The following is a 21,745-nucleotide window of genomic DNA, read 5'->3' on the forward strand; positions in this document are numbered from 1 at the left end:
TTACTCTTTCAGTCGATGCTAAATAGTCTTTACCTCTATTTAGATGACATAATTCATCATTTAATCTTATCTCAATAAAGCCAGGAGCAGCTAAGAAACCCTGGAGCGACTTCGAGTACTTTACACCTTTCCATGAATTAGAAAGAAAATGCTGTAGCTTTATTAAAGACTCCACTTAAGCATGAGGTGCTTGCTTAATTGCATATTTATTGTAGACTGAGGTTTTTGCTTCACCAAAATCGAGCATACTTGTCTGAACAGGATTAATCAAGAAAGGTATACTGCCGTCTCTTGCTTTACTTGTTGATTGTAAATTCAATTAGTTCCATCCACCCGAGGATGAAAATTGTTGGGATGTTATGAAATTGGTTAAATAACTTACTTGATTAATCAGAGCATCAATCGTTGGATGTTGTTTTGATCTCCTCTTTGGAGGTCTTGAAGAATTCCAACCAGATTCCGACTCGGACGAGGTGTAATTTCTACTAACCTCACTTTCTGGAGCACGCTGTCGTTTTCTTTCTTGCTCCTGATCTGGTATATCACTCATAATCTTATATATAAAAGAGAGTTCGTTTAGTGTGTGTGGCCGATAAACTCCCGTTTGGCTGAAAGGTATTTATATGTAGATGGTTTGTATCAAAAAAAATAATACCTTTTTGTGTCGGATAAAATTCATTCGAAAAATGTTTTGTTTCATAAATTGGACCCGGGAGGTGGCACTGTTGCCGAAATATGTATAGACAAATTTCATATTTGGAGTCCGAAAGACTTGACAGATTTTTGTGAAAGTTTGTTTGTGTGATAAGGTCCATCCATGTTTTGTTAATTATAATTGTATGCGTTAGGTGGCGCTGTTGTCAAATTAAAGGCAAATATTCCATATTTGAAGTTCGGAAGACTTGACGCTGTTGTCAAGTTATAGTAAAATTCCATATTTGGAGTCCGAACGGCTGTATAGACTTTTATGAATTTTGTTGCGTTTGATAAGGTTCATTCGAGACAAGTTTTGTTTTATAGTTGGACCTGGTGTATGGCGCTGCTGTCAAGTTATGACCAAATTCAATATTTGGGGTTCAAAAAGCTCATATTCAAGGCTAATAAAAAACAAACTCTTTAAAATGTTATTTCCCCAAATAAAATTGTTTACCACTAAGCTATCTCACAGTTGAAAATTGGTATGATAAACTGAAACTTAAAATTTGTTTAAGTTGTTTCAACTCCCATTTATTAATACGATTTCCGCATTAATTTAAAATGATTTAGTTTTTTTAAGAAAATATTTTAATATTTAGACGTATGCATAGAATTAAGACGGAATCTTTTCACTTTAAGTCGGTTTTTTTTACAATTTACAAAAAAAAAATCGCTCCTTTTTGAATTTCCTAAATAGTAAAAAAATATCAAATTTTAGTAGCAATTGCAAGTGATTGAAAGGAGTTCGAGGCACATAAGATTTTGTTTTTAAAAACATTTTTTAACCATTTGACGCAAAAAACCCGTGCCAATAACAGAAAAAAACTGTGGCATGCATACAACGTACATATCGCCTGGGAAAGCAAAATTATTGTAACTCCATAGGATCTGTTAAGGACATAGCACCATTTTGCTTTCCGTTGAAAATTTATGTTGTTATACCTTGATAATATTAAAATTAAATTATAATAGCTGTCAAACAAATAGTTAGCTTTTTTTAATACTTTATACAATTTTATGTTTGTGCTCCACATATCAAGTTGTGGCCCGATTTTTTGTATTGGAAAAGGTTAACACATTACAAAGCCAAAAATTGGAAATAAATACTAGAAAAATGAGGAACGAAGTCCGTCGGGTCAGGTAGTCTATTATATATATTAAAGTTTGGTTTTGTGTACGTTCGCTGACCGGCCACACCGACTGACTTATTTTCTTAATTCTTTTTAATCAAAGAGGCATAAGAGGAGAAGGTTTAAGGCAAAAAAATTTAAGATTTTATAGGGTAAAAAGGGGTAACACGACATTGAAAAAAAGAGGCTATTTTCTATACGGTGAGTCGTAAAGTGTTGACTTTTTTTTAAATGATAGACAAATTTATTCAATAGTTAAAAAAGGTATTGAAAAAATTCAAAAAAATTTCAAAACCAGGTTGTGAAGGTTTTTTTGCAGTCATACCCCTTCGACAAAAGACTAATTAGAGGTACGCAAAATTTTGCACAGAAATTTGAGTTACACCATTAGAAAGATATTAAAAAATATATTAGGGGGATTTTTGTCATAGACCCTGTATTTTGAAATACAAATTTTTGAAAAACAACTAATTTTTGGGGACATTTTTGAGTAGTCTTTTATTATTTTTTTTTGAATTTTTAAAAGTCTGCAAAAAATCTCAAAATTATAGGAAGTATAGGTTTTAATCATGCGCATGCATGAGTATTTTGCATAGGCCACTTTTGCTAAAAGTTGATTAAAAGTGAATATTTTTAAACTCATTTTATGAACTTTTCAAGTTTTGATCCTCTTTTTCATTTGAAAATTAAGTAATTACAGAGTCGAAAATTAGAAATAAATACAAGAAATGGCGGAACGAAGTCCGCCGGGTCAGCTAGTGATTTATAAATAGCACTTAGTAAATTATTTTATAATAAAATATTATTTTAACTTTGGTCTATTAAAAAAAAATATGACCGTTCACGGGGAATACAGAAAACGCTATGAGATGACAGATGTCACAGACCTTGCTTCTAACTGAAACGGGTGGCGAAGCAGGCGATAGGCAGAACATTTATGACACGTAGAAGTTTAAGGGGTAAGTTACACGAACCATTCTTCAAAGCGACGCTGTGTGTTTTTCGAAAAGCACATAATATATACATTTTAAATTCATTTTCTTTTTCTTCATTACGAGTAAATACTACACTTATATATAATTTAGGGTAAGGTGGTACAAGAGTGCGCACTTTAGACAAAACACCAAATAAAACAATAACAAAAAGAATTTAACTACTTTTTTTATATATGGTTTTTAGTTTATAATCAAAGCAACTAAAAAAAACTTAAAACTGGTAACAAAGAACTATTAATTCATTAGATATTAACAAAAAACCACATTAGGTCATTTGTGCACTCTTATACATACTACTGTATTAGAGTGCGCGACTTAGTTTGTAAGAGTGCGCAGGGGTAAATTTCAACATATTCTAGTTTTTCGATTTAACTATATTTCTTGCAAATTTATTTTATTTTCAAGCTGAATAGTCGCGCAAAAAGTAATCAAAATAAAAAAAGGCCAAGTGTTTATCAGCTGATCAATCGGATACGTGAGGTATACCAGAAATTCTCGGATACCTTCAGATTATTTTTTGACAGAAAATGGTTCGTTTCTTTGCTAATTTTTAACATTGTTTACAACAACAAAAAGCTATCCGATAGCTTTATGTTAACTGTTTGAACGTGCCCATTATGATTCAATATCAATTTATGTTGGTTTGAAAAAATCTGGCTTTTTAACCGAACGACCGTATTAAGTGATGTATGTCGACGAGGACAATTCTGGGTTCTTAGGTTTTTGAACATCTTTATTTGTATTGTTATCCAGTTGGATATGCTCTTCATTTAAATTATTGTCACTTCGAATAACTGGTATAATTGATTCATGAGTAAAATTTTATTCGCAGGGTAGTCTTATCTGAAGTTTGTTAAGAGACTTTCTTAAGTCCATTGTATTTCATCGAATAATATTATTGTTTTTATTTTTCAACCAATATGATCGCGGTGTATTATGTTGAGATAGTACCACACCTGTTTCCCTTTGTTGTAATGCCCATACACTATATTTTCTCCATTTTTCAATTCTAGTTCTTTTCTTGGACGACTTACATTAGCCATTCGGTTTTGCTTTACTTCTAAGAGATTTTGTATATACCTACTTGGCGTCAGCGTTACCGCTAAGCGACTTTAGTCGCTATTAGCGACTTTTTTGAAGCTTTAGCGACCAAGAGACGACTTTTTATTCAAAGCGACTTTTTCACTAATTTCATAATAGGGACTTTTTTTCTAAAAATTTTATTTCTTTTTTATCTGAACATTTAGAGCTTTGTGTTTATTTTTTCGATCTGAACGTGAACAAGCTCAGCTTGTTCAGAGCGCGATCGATGGACTCATAATAAAATAACTGAGCAGATTGAGTTGAATGCTGAACACAAGCATTTAGCAAGTGAAATTGAAAAAAAATCAAACAAATAAAATAATGGCGCAAGAGTGCAGTAGTCAAGTTTTAAATTTTATTTCTTGTTTCTGTAAAAAAAAATTACGACGACTTACATTAGCCATAGAAAAATGTTCAGATTTGTTTTAAAAATAATTTTGAGCGCTCAGAGGCTATTCAGAGTGTGCTCAGAATTTCTGGCTCTGTTCAAAGCCTTTTTCTGAGTTAAAAGAGAAAAACGCCTGCCCATAACCTCATCCATTTCCATACCCACATCTTCAATTCAAACTCAAAGTCCATTACATTGCATGTCAGTAGGTAGGTGTGTTCTTTTGCACTGCTTCCATATTCATATTCAGATGTCAAATCAAACAAGAATACATAGACACATACAATGAAAAAATAGCCAACCAAAAAATGGAATTGGCAAAAAATATATTGGCAAGCTTGAAAGCCTTTTTTCATTTAATATTTTATTCTTGTTCAAATTAAATGTTTCATACTTCAAATGTTAAAGGCCCAAGCGTAGCCTCCAACTAAATTTAGGTTCCTAACATGAAGACTGTTTTTTTTTTTAGTTTATAATTTTGTTATTTTTTTTCGTATTAATTAAAACTTTGTTTTAAGACAACTTGCGTTTATTTTTCTATGTTAAAACATATGAAAACAGTTTAGCGACTTTTTTATTTCAAATAGCGACTTTTTCGACAAAAAAGCGAATTTTTTTCAATTTTTCAGATTAGCGACCTTTTTTTTCTCAAAGCGAATTTTTTAGCGACTTTTCAAAAATTTTCAACGGCAACGCTGCTTGGCGTGACCTGTTTTATTTTTTTCTCATGAATAGGAAATTACGTTCTCAACTTTCTTGACATTAACATCTCAGCAGAAGACAAACCTATTCCCGTAATAGGAATGGATCTATAATCCAACAAAGGTGTTTGTAATATGGACGTCTTCTTCAGCCAACCCATTTGATTGTGGAAAACGTGGGCTAGTGTAGGTATTTGATCAAGGTTCATAAAAGTAGCAAAAATTCTTAGTGAAAACTTATTAAAAGGTTGATTTTATCAGAAACAATGGTTTTTGAAATACCTTGAGTAGAAAATATTCTATTTAAAATTTTTATAACGCTATGTGCAGTTCTATTTAAAATTTTTATAACGCTTTATCTCTGGTTCCGTGTAACTCAATCCATTTTCAATAATAATTAGAGATGCCGCGAACATTGATTTGGCCGAATACCGAATATTCGGCCACACTCCTCGGCCGAATACCGAATATTCGGCCAAGGACGCTCAGAAAAAAACATTGGTAATTTCAAAAATTTAATATTCTGTCTCAAGAATAGATGTGGCTTAAAAAAATACCAACAACATCGTATTGTAACGACGAATAGCTGAACTATTTTTAAGATAAATGTCTGAACACACTACCTACTACTGCAAAGGTAGACATCTGAAATGGAATTGAGGACTGTTCGCCAAGATCGAACTTCGGACTCAAGTGGTGGTCAACCCATACTACAAAATTTACAATTTTGACAAAATTTGCTAAAGCCTACCCTTCGTCTCCTGGGACAAGTGTTTACAGTGAAAGACTATTTTCCGAAGCAGGAATAGTCTACGAAGATAAACGTAATCGTTTACTACCAACAAATGCGGAACAATTAGTTTTCATTCACCACAACTTGCCTTGGTAGATTATAAGTACTAAAATTACAATTTTTTCACCTTTGTTCACATTTTGTTATAACAATTTATGTCTTTTTTCTTCTCCATTTGGTATTCGGTATTCGGCCGAATACCAAAAAAATAGGCCGAATAGGCTGAATACCGAATAGTGGCCGAATGTTCGCGGCATCTCTAATAATAATCTATAGGTAGCTACTAAGTATGATTCACCTTGAAATTCTAGTAAATCAACTTATATTTTTGAAATGGCAATGTTGGTATTGGTTGTGATTTTAATAAGTGCATTGTATTTTGAGGTTTGTATTTTTCACAAATACGACATTTAGCTATAAAATTTTGAATACATATCATCATCCATATGACGCCAGTACATAACCTCCTTTGCCCTACTTATTGTACGAGTAATGCCCATATGTGATTCATGTAAAATGTTCAACATTTATTTTATTGATTTCTTAGAAACCATGACACGATTATCAAAAAATACCAAATTGTCTTCTTAATAAATTCTATCTTTTAGCTGCCAAAAAGGTTTTAAATCATCGCCTAGTTTTTCTTTATTTTAAGGTCACCCTTCTTTATAATTTTTTGTTATTTTCTGCAGGGTATCATCAGTTCTCGTTTTATTTTGAAATAATTTTTTCTTTGCATCGCATACTGTGGACTAATTCTTTGAGAGTGTTTCTGTATTAACTGTTTGATCATGTACTGAATTTCTTGATAAGAGGTCAGCGACATGCAATTGTTTTCCAGGTACATAAACAACAGTAGGGACACATCTGGCTAATGATTAAATTTTACTAAACGTGGAGTTTTTAATGATATGAACGTTAAAGTTAAAATTTAAGCATAGTGAGAATGTTTCCACATCGGATATAATATGTACTTAATAAACTTAAAGCAATCTGACGTTAGTATATAGTCTTAATAGTGTTAATGATTTAGTATACAATTTAAAATTATTGCATAACATAACGTTTAAATACATACACGCCTGCAGGGTCGTACAATGCCATTTTTAATGCAATTTTTAATTGCTTCCTCTTACAATTAAAAAATTATTGCAAATAAGAAAAGTTTGTATTAAGAAATTTTACTACGGAAAATTACTACATTGAAAAAAAATCAATGGAAAATGTGTGCATCAATTTTTTTTTAATTATCTTAAAATTCTTATAATTTTATTCTAAGACGTCATTTTAAAACACAACAAACGAACGCACTCTGAACAAGGTCAGACATGTTCAGAAAAAGAAACACAAATTTGAAGCTTTGAACGTTCAGAGGCAAATTTTTGTTTAAAAGATCAAGCTGTGCTCCGAACTATTTATTTTATTATTTTCACTAAAATATTAATTTTTTATTATTTTTTTCACTTGTTGTTCATATTTGTTTCACAACTTTTTCACACTTTTCTTCGTATATTATTTATTTACGTATGTACGAGTATTCATGTAGCGAAATCTGTTTTTTTTTTTTGTAATAAACTAATAAATGTACAATGTAGGTACATACTTTTTTATTTTCAATAATTTAACTAAACAAATGTTTGAAGAAGCAAAAGAATTAATTTTCTTATCTTTTTAACTTTGTTTTAATTTATTTTTTAATAACGAAACCGATCGGCACGCCCGCCTTTTTCTATCTCATTTAACTTTCGCTCAACTCTATTTTACAACCCTAAAGGTATACGTCTCGGTGGTCTATAAATTGGTGTAGAGTTTTGTTTTAAAATCAAATCACACTTATCTAGAAATCTATCTGTACCTTGAAAATTATCTATATATTTTATCAAAAAATCTTTAATTACCTCTTTTTCAAGTGCATCTATCCTAAATATCAAATTAAATTCTATACACGACTTTAATCCTAAAATCGGTGAAGTGGAACCAGCAACAACAAGATGTTAAACATAAACAACTTGGTTTTTATGTTTTGTAGGCAATACAATTATTGTACCCAATGTCAGAGTTGCAAGAGGCTATTTATCGCCAAATAGGCTTTTGAAGATTTCACTTAGATCGCATAGTCATTGGTGTAACGGATCACAATGCAAGATTGCAGTTACTTTAACAAGACAGTTTGACCTCGGTTAAGGCAAAGGAGATTTGCCGTGTGGTTGATGAAACGGGAGTTCAAGCGAAACGAATGGAAGCAGAACGAGTCAGTAACAGCTTTGAAGAAGACAACGGCGAGTCATATTCGAGATGAGAATATGTTAATTCTGTTAACTCTAGCTCTAATTTCAGATTTTATAGAAAGAGAGGGGACCAGCACAGACTGATGAGTTACGATACCAGTAAAAATACACTATGTTTTAAATGTAATAGATCCCATTTATTTGGAAAATGCCCAGCCCAGGGAAAGAGATGTATGTCTTGCGAAAAATTAAATCACTTTGCCAATGTTTGCAAAAGTCGGAATAATTTTGGAAACCGAAGAATGGTTACGGTTAATGAAGTTTGACACAATAATAATGAATTTGAGGATTTTTGTGCTGATTCAGACGATGGTTGGGTGATGTATCTAAGAACTGTGAGTGTTGCCAGAATATTTTAGATGCAAGGAGCAGATTTTGAAACACTAGAAGCCAAAAAGAGCCGCTTTCAAAAATTGGTCAAAAAACGCAGAACAATTTTTTTTGGGAAGAGATTTTCGATTTTTTTTTTTTATTTTCAGACAACTTTAGCTTATCCGTTTTGTTAATATATTTTGATTTTGATGCTCGTTGACGGGCGTGAACTTAAATTTTCACGCCCGTCAACGAGCATCAAAATCAAAATATATTAACAAAACGGATAAGCTAAAGTTACCATAGCTTATCCGTTTTGTTAATATATTTTGATTTTGATGCTCGTTGACGGGCGTGAACTTTCAAAATCAAAATATATTAACAAAACGGATAAGCTAAAGTTGTCTGAAAATAAAAAAAAAAAATCGAAAATCTCTTCCCAAAAAAAAGTACCTAGTAGGTACTAAAAATTTAAGTTCACGCCCGTCAACGAGCATCAAAATCAAAATATATTAACAAAACGGATAAGCTAAAGTTGTCTGAAAATAAAAAAAAAAATCGAAAATCTCTTCCCAAAAAAAATTGTTCTGCGTTTTTTGACCAATTTTTGAAAGCTTCTCTTTTTGGCTTCTAGTGTTTCAAAATCTGCTCCTTGCATCTAAAATATTCTGGCAACACTCACAGTTCTTAGATACATCACCCAACCATCGTCTGAATCAGCACCAAAATCCTCAAATTCATTATTATTGTGTCAAACTTCATTAACCGTAACCATTCTTCGGTTTCCAAAATTATTCCGACTTTTGCAAACATTGGCAAAGTGATTTAATTTTTCGCAAGACATACATCTCTTTCCCTGGGCTGGGCATTTTCCAAATAAATGGGATCTATTACATTTAAAACATAGTGTATTTTTACTGGTATCGTAACTCATCAGTCTGTGCTGGTCCCCTCTCTCTCTATAAAATCTGAAATTAGAGCTAGAGTTAACAGAATTAACATATTTTCATCTCGAATATGACTCGCCGTTGTCTTCTTCAAAGCTGTTACTGACTCGTTCTGCTTCCATTCGTTTCGCTTGAACTCCCGTTTCATCAACCACACGGCAAATCTCCTTTGCCTTAACCGAGGTCAAACTGTCTTGTTAAAGTAACTGCAATCTTGCATTGTGATCCGTTACACCAATGACTATGCGATCCCTAATCATGTGTTGTTTTTGAGTCTCAAATTCACAGTTTTCTGCCAATTTTGTAATATCGGCTATGAACTGTTCAAACGGCTCCCCATCATGTTGATAACGCAAAAAAAATAAATATTGGTCATATACAAATTGCTTCGTGGTACACAATAAGCCTTAAAAGCCTAAACAACAACAACATCTAGGAGTTTTTATCTGCCTCGGATAATCCTAAAGTTCCAAAGACTTCAATCGCTTACTCTCCAGCGCAGGAGAGAAATCGAGCAACTTGTATTTCTTGGACTTTACTACTTGTCTTTGATGCCACCAAGTACACTTCCCACATAACCTCAAACTTTCTCCAGTTTTCTTTCATATTTCCATCCATTGACAATGGACCCGGCTTTTGAAAATGTATGCCACTCATTTTGTTGATTTTTTTTCGTATCTATTTATTTTGTTTTAAGAAAATTGTCTATTTTATATTGTTTATATTTTATAGTCCAGTAATTTTAGGCATTTTTAACCCCAATCTGCGGAAAAATTCCTACTGGGCTGAATTTTGGTATATACCTTCGTTACGACGTTTTAACGAAGATGTGAAAAATCGACATTGATATCGTGCTGGCGTTAGAAGTTATATGGGTTAAAAGGTCACGAAAATCAGTTTTTCGCTTATATCTCGCGACGTGTTGCTCGTAGGTCAATAAGGGTCTGTAGAAAAATTATTCGTTATAAAATTATCTACAAATATTGCCTTATGCATTTTTTTGTAAAATCAACAGTTTTCGGAATAGAATAGAGCGATTTCACTACGTAACGTAGTTGTATACCAAAATTCAGCCCAGTAGGAATTTTTCCACAGATAAAACCTAAAATTACTGGGCTATTATTGCTTTTGTTTTTATGTCTTTTACTAAAATAACTTTGAAACAATTTAGGGCCAGTTGTAAAAACATTTAATCCATGGTTCAGCAACTTTTATCTTCCGAATTCAGTGGTAAAATTGATATTTAGCACTGGTTCTAGGTCCATATAGGTTGAAATAGCTAAATACATTCTTGAACCAAAGTTGATCCACTGCTAATCTGCAGAAATCAGCGAGTTAAATTCCTGATCCGAGGCTGAACCACCTTTGTACAACGGGCCCTTAGTTCTTTTTAATTTCTAGATTTTCGAAGATATATATTTTTTTTATTCCGACTGCGACATGTTGTATTCTTTATTCATCTTTCTTATTTGACTATTACATTTCAACTGACTTAAAGCTATGGTAATAATAATTGTTAAAAGAGAGAAAGAAGATCAGCAGGTTGAGACAGTGTTACCATATATAAATCAAGGTTTAAAATAAATTTGAATAATATTTTGCATATATAAATTTGCTTCAGTCGAGTGCGGTTGCGAGCTCTGTGCCCCTCCGTTTCGTTCAGTTGAAACACAGAATAAGTTCCTCTCCGCCAATTACAGTTTATTCCATGCCATTACATTCTTATATATTCACATCCTCCCGGACGGGAAATTCCGCCAACTTCCGTCATAGTTCTAAATTTACCTAATCAAAAAATTAAGTCGAGTTGTAAGCAGCTCCGGTAAAAAATCACACTTCTATCTTACAAGGTATATTATATTTCTGTCACTAATAACCGCAAGAAAAAGATTGAAGAAAAAGAGAGAAAAAACAAAAAGTGCACAAAATACCATTAGAAAAATATATTTTGATTTCTTTAAAAAAAACTTTTTGACTAGTGAAAGGGAGCGGGTCATAATTCTGCTTGTCAAAACTCTGTACGACAAAATTCTGTGGGGTCAAAATACTGTAAGACCATAATTCTGTAAGTCATTATACTGTAAATACAAAATTCTGTACGTCAAAATACTGTATGAACAAAATACTGACTTGCAAAATTCTGTTTTGTAAAATTCTGTACGGCAAAATACTGTATTTTCAATTCAGTATTTTTAAAGAAATTTCCTTTGATCAAAAACACTAAATACTAGCTTTAAATATAATTATTGACAGTAAAGTTGTAATTTTATACAAACATAATTATTAAAGTAAAAAAGTAAATGCTTCTAGGAACACAAATCAAACTTTTCTTAAACATTCAAAATACATTTTACAAAAAAAAATTTCAAAATCAATATAAATTTAATGTTTTTTAAATCCGTTTTAGGTATGCAACGTGGTTTAATTCAGATTGTTTTTTTTTAAATAAGTGAAGTTTTGTTTTCTCTCTCTTTTTTCCGTAGCTCCTAATAAAGTACCTAGATTTATCAGCATTAGAAGCTTGCCTCTTTATTAAGTTGATCTCTTAAAAATTCATAGTAAACCCTCTTTTAAATATATCTGTATTTCAAAATTCTGTAAAAATGCTGTAAAAAATATCGTTTTGATAATGTAAAAAAGTGCGCGCGCACTTTTTTACATTATCATTTTTACAGAATTTTGATATACAGAAGTTTGATGTACAGAGTTTTGAAATACAATATTTTGACCAACCAGAATTTTGCTATACAGAATTTTGACTTTCACACAGAGAAAAATATGACCCGCTAAAAACTAACATATTGTTTTACCGTCCATACATTTCATAATAAAGGAAATCTTATTAAAATCAACGATTAATAAGGTTTTTTTAAGGAGATTTCTTATTATTTTTATAGAACAAAAATCGCGATCATTATTTTCATGGCAGGTTGGTTCAGGTGGTAAGGTGGGCGACTATTGAAGTCTCCAGTTCGATTCCCGTCCTGTTCGTCGTTTTTTTTTTCTTTTCAAAACCCTACAAGTGCAGATTTTAAAACAATAAGGAAAACCCGATTTTGCACATACAGAACTTTGACATACAGTATTTTGAATACAGAATTTTGCAACATACAGAATTTCGACCCCAACCCCTAGTGAAATCAACCACGGAAAATAAAATCGAAAGCCTTGTTCGATTTCACTAGTCAAAAAGTTTTTTTTATAGAAATCAATTATTCTATTCTAATGCTAGATTCAAATTAAGAAAGTCAAAGACCATTAGAAAAATATAATTTGGTTTCTATGGAAAATTATTTCTCGACAATATTGCTGAAAAATCGATCTTAAAAATCGTTTTTTTGGTTTTTTCAACTTTTCTCAATATTTTCTAAAACAAAAGTATAGTTTTTCCCCATAATCTTAAAAAAAAGATTTTAATCTAAATAAATGCATTCCAAACTTTTCAAAAATTAAAAAATTTTTCGGTAACTTTTTTGATTGAAAAATAGGCTTTTTTTTCAAATTAAATTCGTTAAAAATGCAAAAATTAACTTTTTGCTCAAAAAATATTTAAAATAGATAGAAAACACAACAAAGTAATTTTTTACTATGTTTTGTTAAAATCCAACCATTTCTGAAAGAGATAAAAATAAAAAATAAAAAAATCGTATTTTTGCGTTTTTTCAATATTTTTGAGGATATACAAAAAAAAAATAGTTTGAGTAAAAGTTGTAGACACTTTTACTATCTACGACTGTTGCATTTAACTTTTTTCGCTAGGAGGTCTACTTTTGACAGAAATCGTAAAAAACCACGATTTTTGACACCCACCCCACTTTTTCGCCCATCCACCCCCTTTCCCCCAATTTGTTTGTGGGCAATTTATTTATCCCCTTTCATATACCATTTATCCTAAGTTTTCCAAGCACCCTTATGCTGCTAATAACTTTTTCAACTTTTGCCCTCTGAAAACCGGATTGGCACTGGTCTATAGGTACTTTATTTATGTTGCCTGCAAAAAAGACAAAGTTCATTCTCACTCATAGTTTAACAGTTTGCATAAATTATGGTCTGTGCAAATAAACAAATTTATTTATCAGCCCTGATCCTTTGGGAGGTGGCAAAGTAGGTACTAGTACTAGTTTACTAGCGATTTTCAATGGAACGCACTTTCAACGAATTCAATACAAATCGTATCTACTCGGGCAGAAGAGCATGAGTAGATGAATAGTACTAGATCAACCAAAACATTTATTATTAGTAGACTCCAATGAAACAGATAGAAAAGTTAAAGTGGAAGCACTTTTTTCTTCCACCGATATCCCTATTTCAACTAGAAAAACACACAAATTTGCTTTGAAAAAAAAGTGTAACAAAACGGAACAATAAGTAACATGGAAACAAAAGTATTATATACTTTAATTTTACTTTAAACTCTAAGAAGTATCTTCTTCTTCCTTTAATTCGGGTCTATTATGATCCGGTTTCGAGAGGATCATAGCTCTACCTCTCATCTGCTTCTCACTAGTGATCCGTCTTTGGGGTTCAGTGCGTTGAGAATTGTATAACATTTAATTTAGAATGTAACTTTTTTGGAGAAATAGGACACTTTCCTTAGGGGGAAGCCATCTAAGACCACCTTTTCCTATATTTATTTAATTTCTGTTGTCTGCGTACAGAAAACGCGTTTTTAAGAATAATTTTATAGATAAATTGAGAATTTTAATTGTTAATTTTAAACAACAAAGGGCACTTAATAACTTGTTATACGTAGATCTTACTTACACAGCAAAAACACTGGTAACTGATCCAAATTGATTGGTGGAACGCGTTCTTCATTCTTGCAACTACTTAAAAATTCACTTTTGTACATCATTAACTTTAATAGTTCCATTGTAGTTTGGGGTTTGTTAAAATAAGCTCACTAGCTTTAAAATCAACTTAAAAAACATTAAGTTTCTGTTGGTGAAGGTAATGTAAAAACTATGTCGTGCGCAGCTGTGTTGTTATCCATTTCAATAGGTTTTTCAATGGTTTAATTGATGCACAGTTATTATTTTGGAGGGGTATCACTTTCAGCACTCAAAAACTATTCAATCCATCACAAACGTATGTATATGAAGTTATATGCGGAATCGGAAACAATTACATTGATTATTTGTTATATGTAGTAGGCAATTCACCGTTCTTAACCCGTAAGTTTGACAAATTGTTAGTTCCACGTTTAAATTGATAACCGCGTAGTCAATGTCATGACAAAGACTAAAACAGAATTCGAAAAATTCCAAAAACTGATGACAATATTCCTTTCCAGTTTTCATTGGAAATTTTGGAATGAACTAGGGTGTGTTTGGTCGATCCAACCCTTAAATTCTTTCCCCCTTTTTTTTAGAAGATGGAAAAATATAATACACGAGATATCTCTATAGAATCGTAACATTTTCAATGCTTTCCAACAGCACAGCTTTAATAATGTCTATCTACATTTGAGAGAACACATAGAGGGCGCATAATAAAAAAATATTATACAATTCAAGTCTGGATTGGTTGTTGGGTTACAATTAAGGGTGTGGCTTTTATACAAATGGTGTTATTTTATATAAGCATCTATGGGGGAAATCGTTACTGTACATTGGATACTATAAGGACTGCGTTAGATAATTCAACTACAAACAATTCGCTTTTTCAGTAAGTTTTGTATAAGGTAGTAAAGGTTTTTAAGCATAAACTTGAGAAGAGAACAACAACCGTACCACGAGAGTTTCAATCATTTTACTTGTTGTTTAAGGGGTGGTGAATCTTGTGTAAAGGGAAGAAATAATGAAGGCCTCAATGCACTCCCAACCACCCCCAAATGATTTTTTTTATGAGTTTCTATTGAAAACAAAAGCAGAAGGCATGTTTAAATGTTAGAAAAAAACTTTATTGGTGATATATTTAGGAGGTTTGAGTTGATTGTAGGTAGACACACGTACTATGTAGTACAAAAAGCCCTGCGTAGACTGGGAGGTTGAATTTAAACAATTTGAATGTTTATTTTTTTCTTGAAACGCCATTGTGTGGTAGAATCAAGAGATAAATATTCTTCGCAGTATATAATTTCTAGACACGGTACCTAGTCATTTTGAAAGGATGGTTAAAAACTATATAATATAATGTCTTCTAAAAGTAACTAAGTAGGTACGCCACAATCAAACGACATCCACTGTTGCATTCTAGGTATGTTGATCTGAGCGGAAAACTTATCCTAAAAACTTAAATAATTGAGTATCTACACATATGAAGGACTATTAAAGCCTTCTGCTCTCAAACGAAACTTAAGAATTTAAGTTCTACAGTGACGGTTTACGCAGTGAAAAAAGTAGAGAATAAGAGTCCAATTTAACTTAAATTTTATTAAAGTTTCGTTTCTCTTAGAATTAAAAAAAAAAAGATATGAATTTACGAAATACATACCCACATCATAAGTTGCAACTCAAATATGGATCTGGGCCTCAACCAACAAGTCTCTCCAGCCTGCTCGGTCCCCAGCTAGCTGCCTCCAGTTGCGCATATGAGGTTGAGGTTGCGCTCCAATTGATCGGGCCACATAAAATTAGGTCTAAATGAGCTTTCAGGTTAAAAAAATCATAAGTGTTGTTGGTGGATATTTGTTTTTTTTTTTTTTTTTAAGAGTAAATGTCAACATTTTAACATGCGCTTTCAGGAAATTTCGTTAAGTGGGTGTTGCTAAAAGTAAAGTGATTACCTTTTGGTGGTGTGGAAAAAGATATCTCTGTTTCTTTCTTTAAGAAAAATTGTTAGTGTGCAATTGTATTTACAAGATAGTAGAGCTGGTAGGTACTTTTTCAATCAAACTTAAAACATTTTTCATGCGTAATACGGCATCGCTGTGTGAGCTTTTTTTGTGATAGACTTATGCAGAAAACGTGTCGCAGAGTTCTATTTTATCTTACCTGTATTGCCAATCTTTTTTAGACAGAGTAAAACCTTCGCATGTTCGGCATCCCGTATAGAAATTGATTTAAAATTAAGTATTAAAACAGGCTAATATAGAAAGCATGAAAACAGTAGTATAGGTCAGTGTTGCCAGAATATTTTGGAGGCAAGGAGCCGATTTTGAAAAATCATGGAACCAAAAATAGCAGAATCCAAGTTTTTTTTTTTTATAAATTATTTCTTGGAAAAATAAACCCTTGAATTACCTAAATTAGTTTTAAGTTTTAAATTAAAATTAAAAAACACTTTGGTGTGTGCACCGCTTTTTCTTCTCCACAAAAGATTAAATCGTGCAAACGAACAAAAAAAAAACTCGTTGTGCGAGCTCTGCGCATATGCGTACCTACTTCTTTTCTTCTTTCTATTTCTTTTTTTCTTGTATCCCTAACAATCGAACGATGTTCGTTCGAAGTTCAAATATGTTCTTAGGTCTGAGTTTTTTCTATTTCATTTTTATTCGCAGATACGAATCTTCGAATCTAAGTTCGAACTTTTGTCCGGAGGCCTCTTAAGGAGGGTTATCTAAATAAACGTATGTACATTTTTGCATCACAAGAGACATTTTAGTCTCTTGTGATTTTTATAAGAGTTGAAATTGATTTTTTCCTGCAAATTTAGATTGAATCAGAATTTTGGTGGGGCACCGTTGTTTATGAACTTTTTATTTTTATTTTTTTTTGTTTTATAATGATCAAATGTGTTCTCATCAAATTACACCTATTTCAATTTTTTATTTATTTGAAAAAAAAACTTCGTCAATTTGTTGTAATTTCATGTTTTTTGAGTGAGTAAACTCTTCTTAGAATGACTTTACCATTTATTAGTGTTTTTAGATGAAACAAAAAGATAATAATAAGGTAGAATTAGGAGAATCTAATGAAATAACTAAAATTTAATTTTAAGTTTGTTTGAGCGGTTAATTTGAAGGAAAAATGTCAAAATAAACATTTTTAGCATTTTAGTCGTGGGGCAAGGCGTGATAATTTTGTAAAGTATTTTTGTATTTTTTAATAAAAAGTTAATAAAATTGTTCATCATGTCAGTTTGCAATAAAAAAATATTTTTTTAACTACACTGAAAATAATAAATTTCGTAAAATTACGAAAATCGGTTAATACACTACATTTTCGTTGGCCCAACGAAACTTTCGTTGGCTCAATGAAAATATGTAATTTTTCGTAATATGAAAACCTTCATCAATTAATGAAAATGTTTCATACACTTTTTCTCCCTATCTAGTGCCAAAAAATCCAATTTAATGAAAAGATTCATCACTTAACGAAAAATTTCATACTCATTTTAAAGAATAAAAATAAGAATTTTTAGCTTACTTTATCAAAGTTTTAATTAAGTAGGTAACGAAAACATTCATTAACTTATGTAATTCAACATTAAGTAACGAAAATCTTCATAAATGTCTTATGAAAATTCTTCATCGGCTTATGAAAAAATACATAAGTTAACGAAAAAAAAATCATTGCCTTACAAAAAAAAAAACGTAGACTTGGGTGCATTTCTGTTTTAATGACTATTTTGTCAAGAGTTCTTAGTTTACAGAAAAGATCGCCACGCCGGAAATGCAAAGGAACTCGGAGGAGGTGTCTTAGTAGCGGTTCGAAATAAATTTGTTTCTTCTTCCATATCATTCCCGTTTAAGCTCTCAATTGACTTAATCTGCGTTAAAATTTCTTCAATGACTAAATCAATTTATATTCTAACAGTCGTATTTATTAGATTTTTGTCTACTTATACACTACATAACTTTTTTCAAATTGTTGGAAATATGCTTTGTTTAATAAAAATAATAATCACATTATTCGCGGTACAGACAATCTACTCTTTTTTATAAGTTTGACAGCTATAAGACAACAATAAACATGGTTTTTGATCACATTTTCCAAATTTAAACAGTTGTATAAAGTTATACAAAGTTTATAAATAAGGGGTTAAATGTATATATCCCTCCAAAAAGTACATCATCCTCTTATACAGAGCTTTCGATGGCTTTAGATTACGTACTTGACCTGTCTTGCTCCAATAGCAACATATTACTTTTAGGAGACTTCAATTTACCTCACATTGATTGGGTCCCTTCCGATGATGAAACATATCAAGAAGCTTCACTAACATCTTCACAAAATGAGCTTGCTTTATTAGACAAAATTTTGTATACTGACTTACAGCAGATAAGCTGTATTAAAAACTATAAAAATCGAATTCTCGATTTAGTATTTTCCTCTGACGCTATTAGTACTCTTGTTCTAGAGAGTCTAGAACTGGCATTACTAATATAGACGGTTACCATCCACCTTTGGATATCTTCTTTGACTGGAGCAATCATATTACTGAAAACAGTAACGATTTTGATTGCTCTTATACTCTTGATTTTAAAAAAGCAAATTTCGAGTTGCTTTCTGAAAACATATCTAGTTCAGGGATAGAAAATATACTTACATTATCTAATATTGATGAAGCAGTTACAAATTTTTATAACATCCTTAACAGTTGCCTTGTAAATTCCATTTCCATGAAAAAATCAAATAATAATAATAATAATTTTAGTCACCCTTGGTACACAAAAGACCTAAAACTACTAAGAAATAAACGAAATAAAGCATGGAAACTTTTTTTAAGAACCCTTTCACCAGTTGATCACGCTTCTTACGTTGAACTATTTGAAGAATTCAAAACTCATTCAAAAAATTTGTACACCGACTACATGATTGAGAAAGGAAATTCCCTAAGAAAAGATCCAAAGTCATTTTGGAACCTTGTTAACTCAAAGAAAAACTCAGATGGATATCCAGCAAATTTCACTCATGAAGATATTACATTACATCAAACATTTGACATTTGCAATGCTTTCGCCAGTAACTTTCGTAATTCATTTGTTAATGAGACTGTTGATGTTGACGAAGTCTATTTCAAAAATTTACATTCATATTCCGAAACGAGCTGTACGAACATCCCTGTACTGCAAAGTACTGTGTTAGACCTTCTTTCATCCTTAAATGATGATTGTTCTGCTGGCCCAGATGGTGTGCCACCAATAGTATTAAAAAACTGTAGAAACTCCCTAGTTCAGCCTCTAACAATTTTATTCAAACTTTCCATCAAGTCAGGAAAATTTCCCTCCATCTGGAAAAAGTCATTCCTCACTCCTGTTTTCAAGAAGGGTGATAAGACAGATATAAAGAATTATAGGCCTATTTCGAAACTATCCTGCATTCCAAAGGTTTTTGAGCAAGTTGTTTGTGACAGTCTAGCATTTTATAGTAAAAATCTGATAAGTGAAAAGCAGCATGGCTTTGTAAGAAAAAGATCTACTACAACTAATCTTCTTAGCTTCTTAAATAAATGTTCAAATGCATTAGAAAAAGGTAATGAAGTTGACTGCGTTTACACTGACTTTTCAAAGGCATTTGATCAACTTAGTCATAAAATAATAATCTTCAAATTAAAAGCTTTTGGTTTTCCACGTATTTTTATTGCCTGGGTAGAATCTTATCTTAACCAAAGATCCTATCAGGTCAAATTTAGAAACTGTCTTTCAGATCTTTTTATAGCCAACTCTGGCGTCCCTCAGGGAAGTCACCTAGGCCCATTTTTATTCATTTTAACTATAAACGACGTAATCTCGTGCATAACTTCAAGTGATATTCTCATATTTGCTGATGATATGAAGATTTTTAAAGAAATTAAGTCTGACAATGACCGTATCCTTCTACAAAGCGATATTAACAGTTTTAATGTTTGGTGTGGTAAAAATGGCCTTTCACTTAACCCAGCTAAATGCCAAACAATTACATTCTCGAGAAAACGAGTCATTAATATTTTTGATTACTACATCTTACAACATAAGCTATGTCGAGTATTTAGCTTCAAAGACTTGGTAGTCCAATTTAGTTCAAATTTAGGATTTACTGAACACATCAATTTTATAGTAAATAAAGCGAGCCCAATGCTTGGTTTTATTAAACGTTGGGCAAAGGAATTTGATGATCCATTTGTTACTCTATCTTTGTACAACTGCTACGTTCGACCCCATCTTGAGCACGCTTCTCAAGTATGGGGTCCTTTTTATGAAGTTCATAAAAACCGAATCGAATCTATTCAACACAATTTTGTACGCTTCGCTCTAAAAGGTCTTCCTTGGACCGACCCTTTCAACTTGCCACCTTATGAACATCGCATTCAACTTCTTCAGATACAAACTTTAGCACAGAGACGTGTAAATAATGATTTAATCTTTCTTCATCAGCTTATTAATTCCCAAATTGACGCCCCTGATCTATTAGATTGTATTGGTATAAATTATCCGGGTGGATCTCACCTCCTACGAAGATTTGAACCTTTGCATATCGACTTTCATAGAACAAACTATGGTATTAATGAGCCTCTTAGTCGCATGAGTAAACTTTTTAACTTGAACTATTCATCCTTAGACTTTAATTTGACGAAAATGGGTTTAAAAAATTGTTTCGAACCAGTGCTCCACAATCGTGACTGTTAATCAATGTTTTAAATAAATTATACATGTTGGATTTTTTGTACTTATAATCACGGTTGCCACTCGCATAAAAAATTTCCTACCAAAGTTTCCAAAAAAACCTACCAATTCAAAGAAAAACCTACCCAACGAAAATTTTCGATTTTAAGAGAATAAATTCTTGTTTAAAAAAAAAAAATGCACGACTGGGTCGCACGAACTTGCTCTTGGAGTTATAGTTGCTTAAATTTTTAAGACTTTTTATATAGAAATTTGGAAAAAAAAATAAAATTCGTTTAAAAAAATAAAATAAAATCTGAAATTAAATTGCCCTCCAAAACAAGTATGCAGTTTTGATTGATATATTAACATGCATTTTTAGAAAAAAAAATTTCAAAATGTTTTTTAAAAAAACAATTTTTTATAAATAATTTTTTGGAAAAAAATTTTTAAAATAAAATTGTAATGCCATTTTGTAGAAATCACTAATCAAGAATGTGAAGTTAGTGTCAACACAAAACATGAAAATGGATGAGTTCAGACACCAACAATGAGGATACTGGGTTTACATACACTACTTAATATTATTACTCTCGGTTTAGATGGGCACATTTGTTTGGCACAAATATTTTGGGTAGATTTGACATAATTACAATTTTTTTTGTCAATTATTAAAAATAAAATTATTTTAGAGAAAGAACTTGGAAAAACCTACCAAATTGACTTCAAACCTACCAACCTACCCAAAGTAAAAAAACCTACCCAGTTTGGTAGGATCCTACCCACTCCGGCAACCGTGGTTTCAGCCGACAAGAGCTTTTTAAATTGGAATCAAAAAGGAGAAGAGAATTTTTCAGCCGACAAAAAAGCTTTTTTTTTAATTTAAAAAGAGAACAATAAAAAGGATCTCTTACGACCATGACCTTACTCAGTACCATAAACAAA

General features: G+C 31.7%; 1 protein-coding gene across 2 annotated transcripts in view; it reads right to left on the reverse strand.

Moving 5' to 3' along the window:
• LOC129906406 (LIM/homeobox protein Lhx3) overlaps positions 1-14,764 on the reverse strand; it is an 88,166-nt gene extending 73,402 nt beyond the window's left edge. The window contains exon 1 of one of the 2 annotated variants that reach the window (XM_055982169.1): positions 14,098-14,764. In XM_055982169.1, the coding sequence (XP_055838144.1) occupies positions 14,098-14,206 (109 nt within the window). In that variant the 5' untranslated portion in view covers positions 14,207-14,764. The remainder of the gene's footprint in view (positions 1-14,097) is intronic. The other variant, XM_055982168.1, reaches the window with a different exon arrangement.
• Positions 14,765-21,745: the final 6,981 nt, after the last annotated feature.

The sequence above is a fragment of the Episyrphus balteatus genome, chromosome 1, assembly GCF_945859705.1.
Source record: "Episyrphus balteatus chromosome 1, idEpiBalt1.1, whole genome shotgun sequence".
Taxonomy (NCBI): domain Eukaryota; kingdom Metazoa; phylum Arthropoda; class Insecta; order Diptera; family Syrphidae; genus Episyrphus; species Episyrphus balteatus.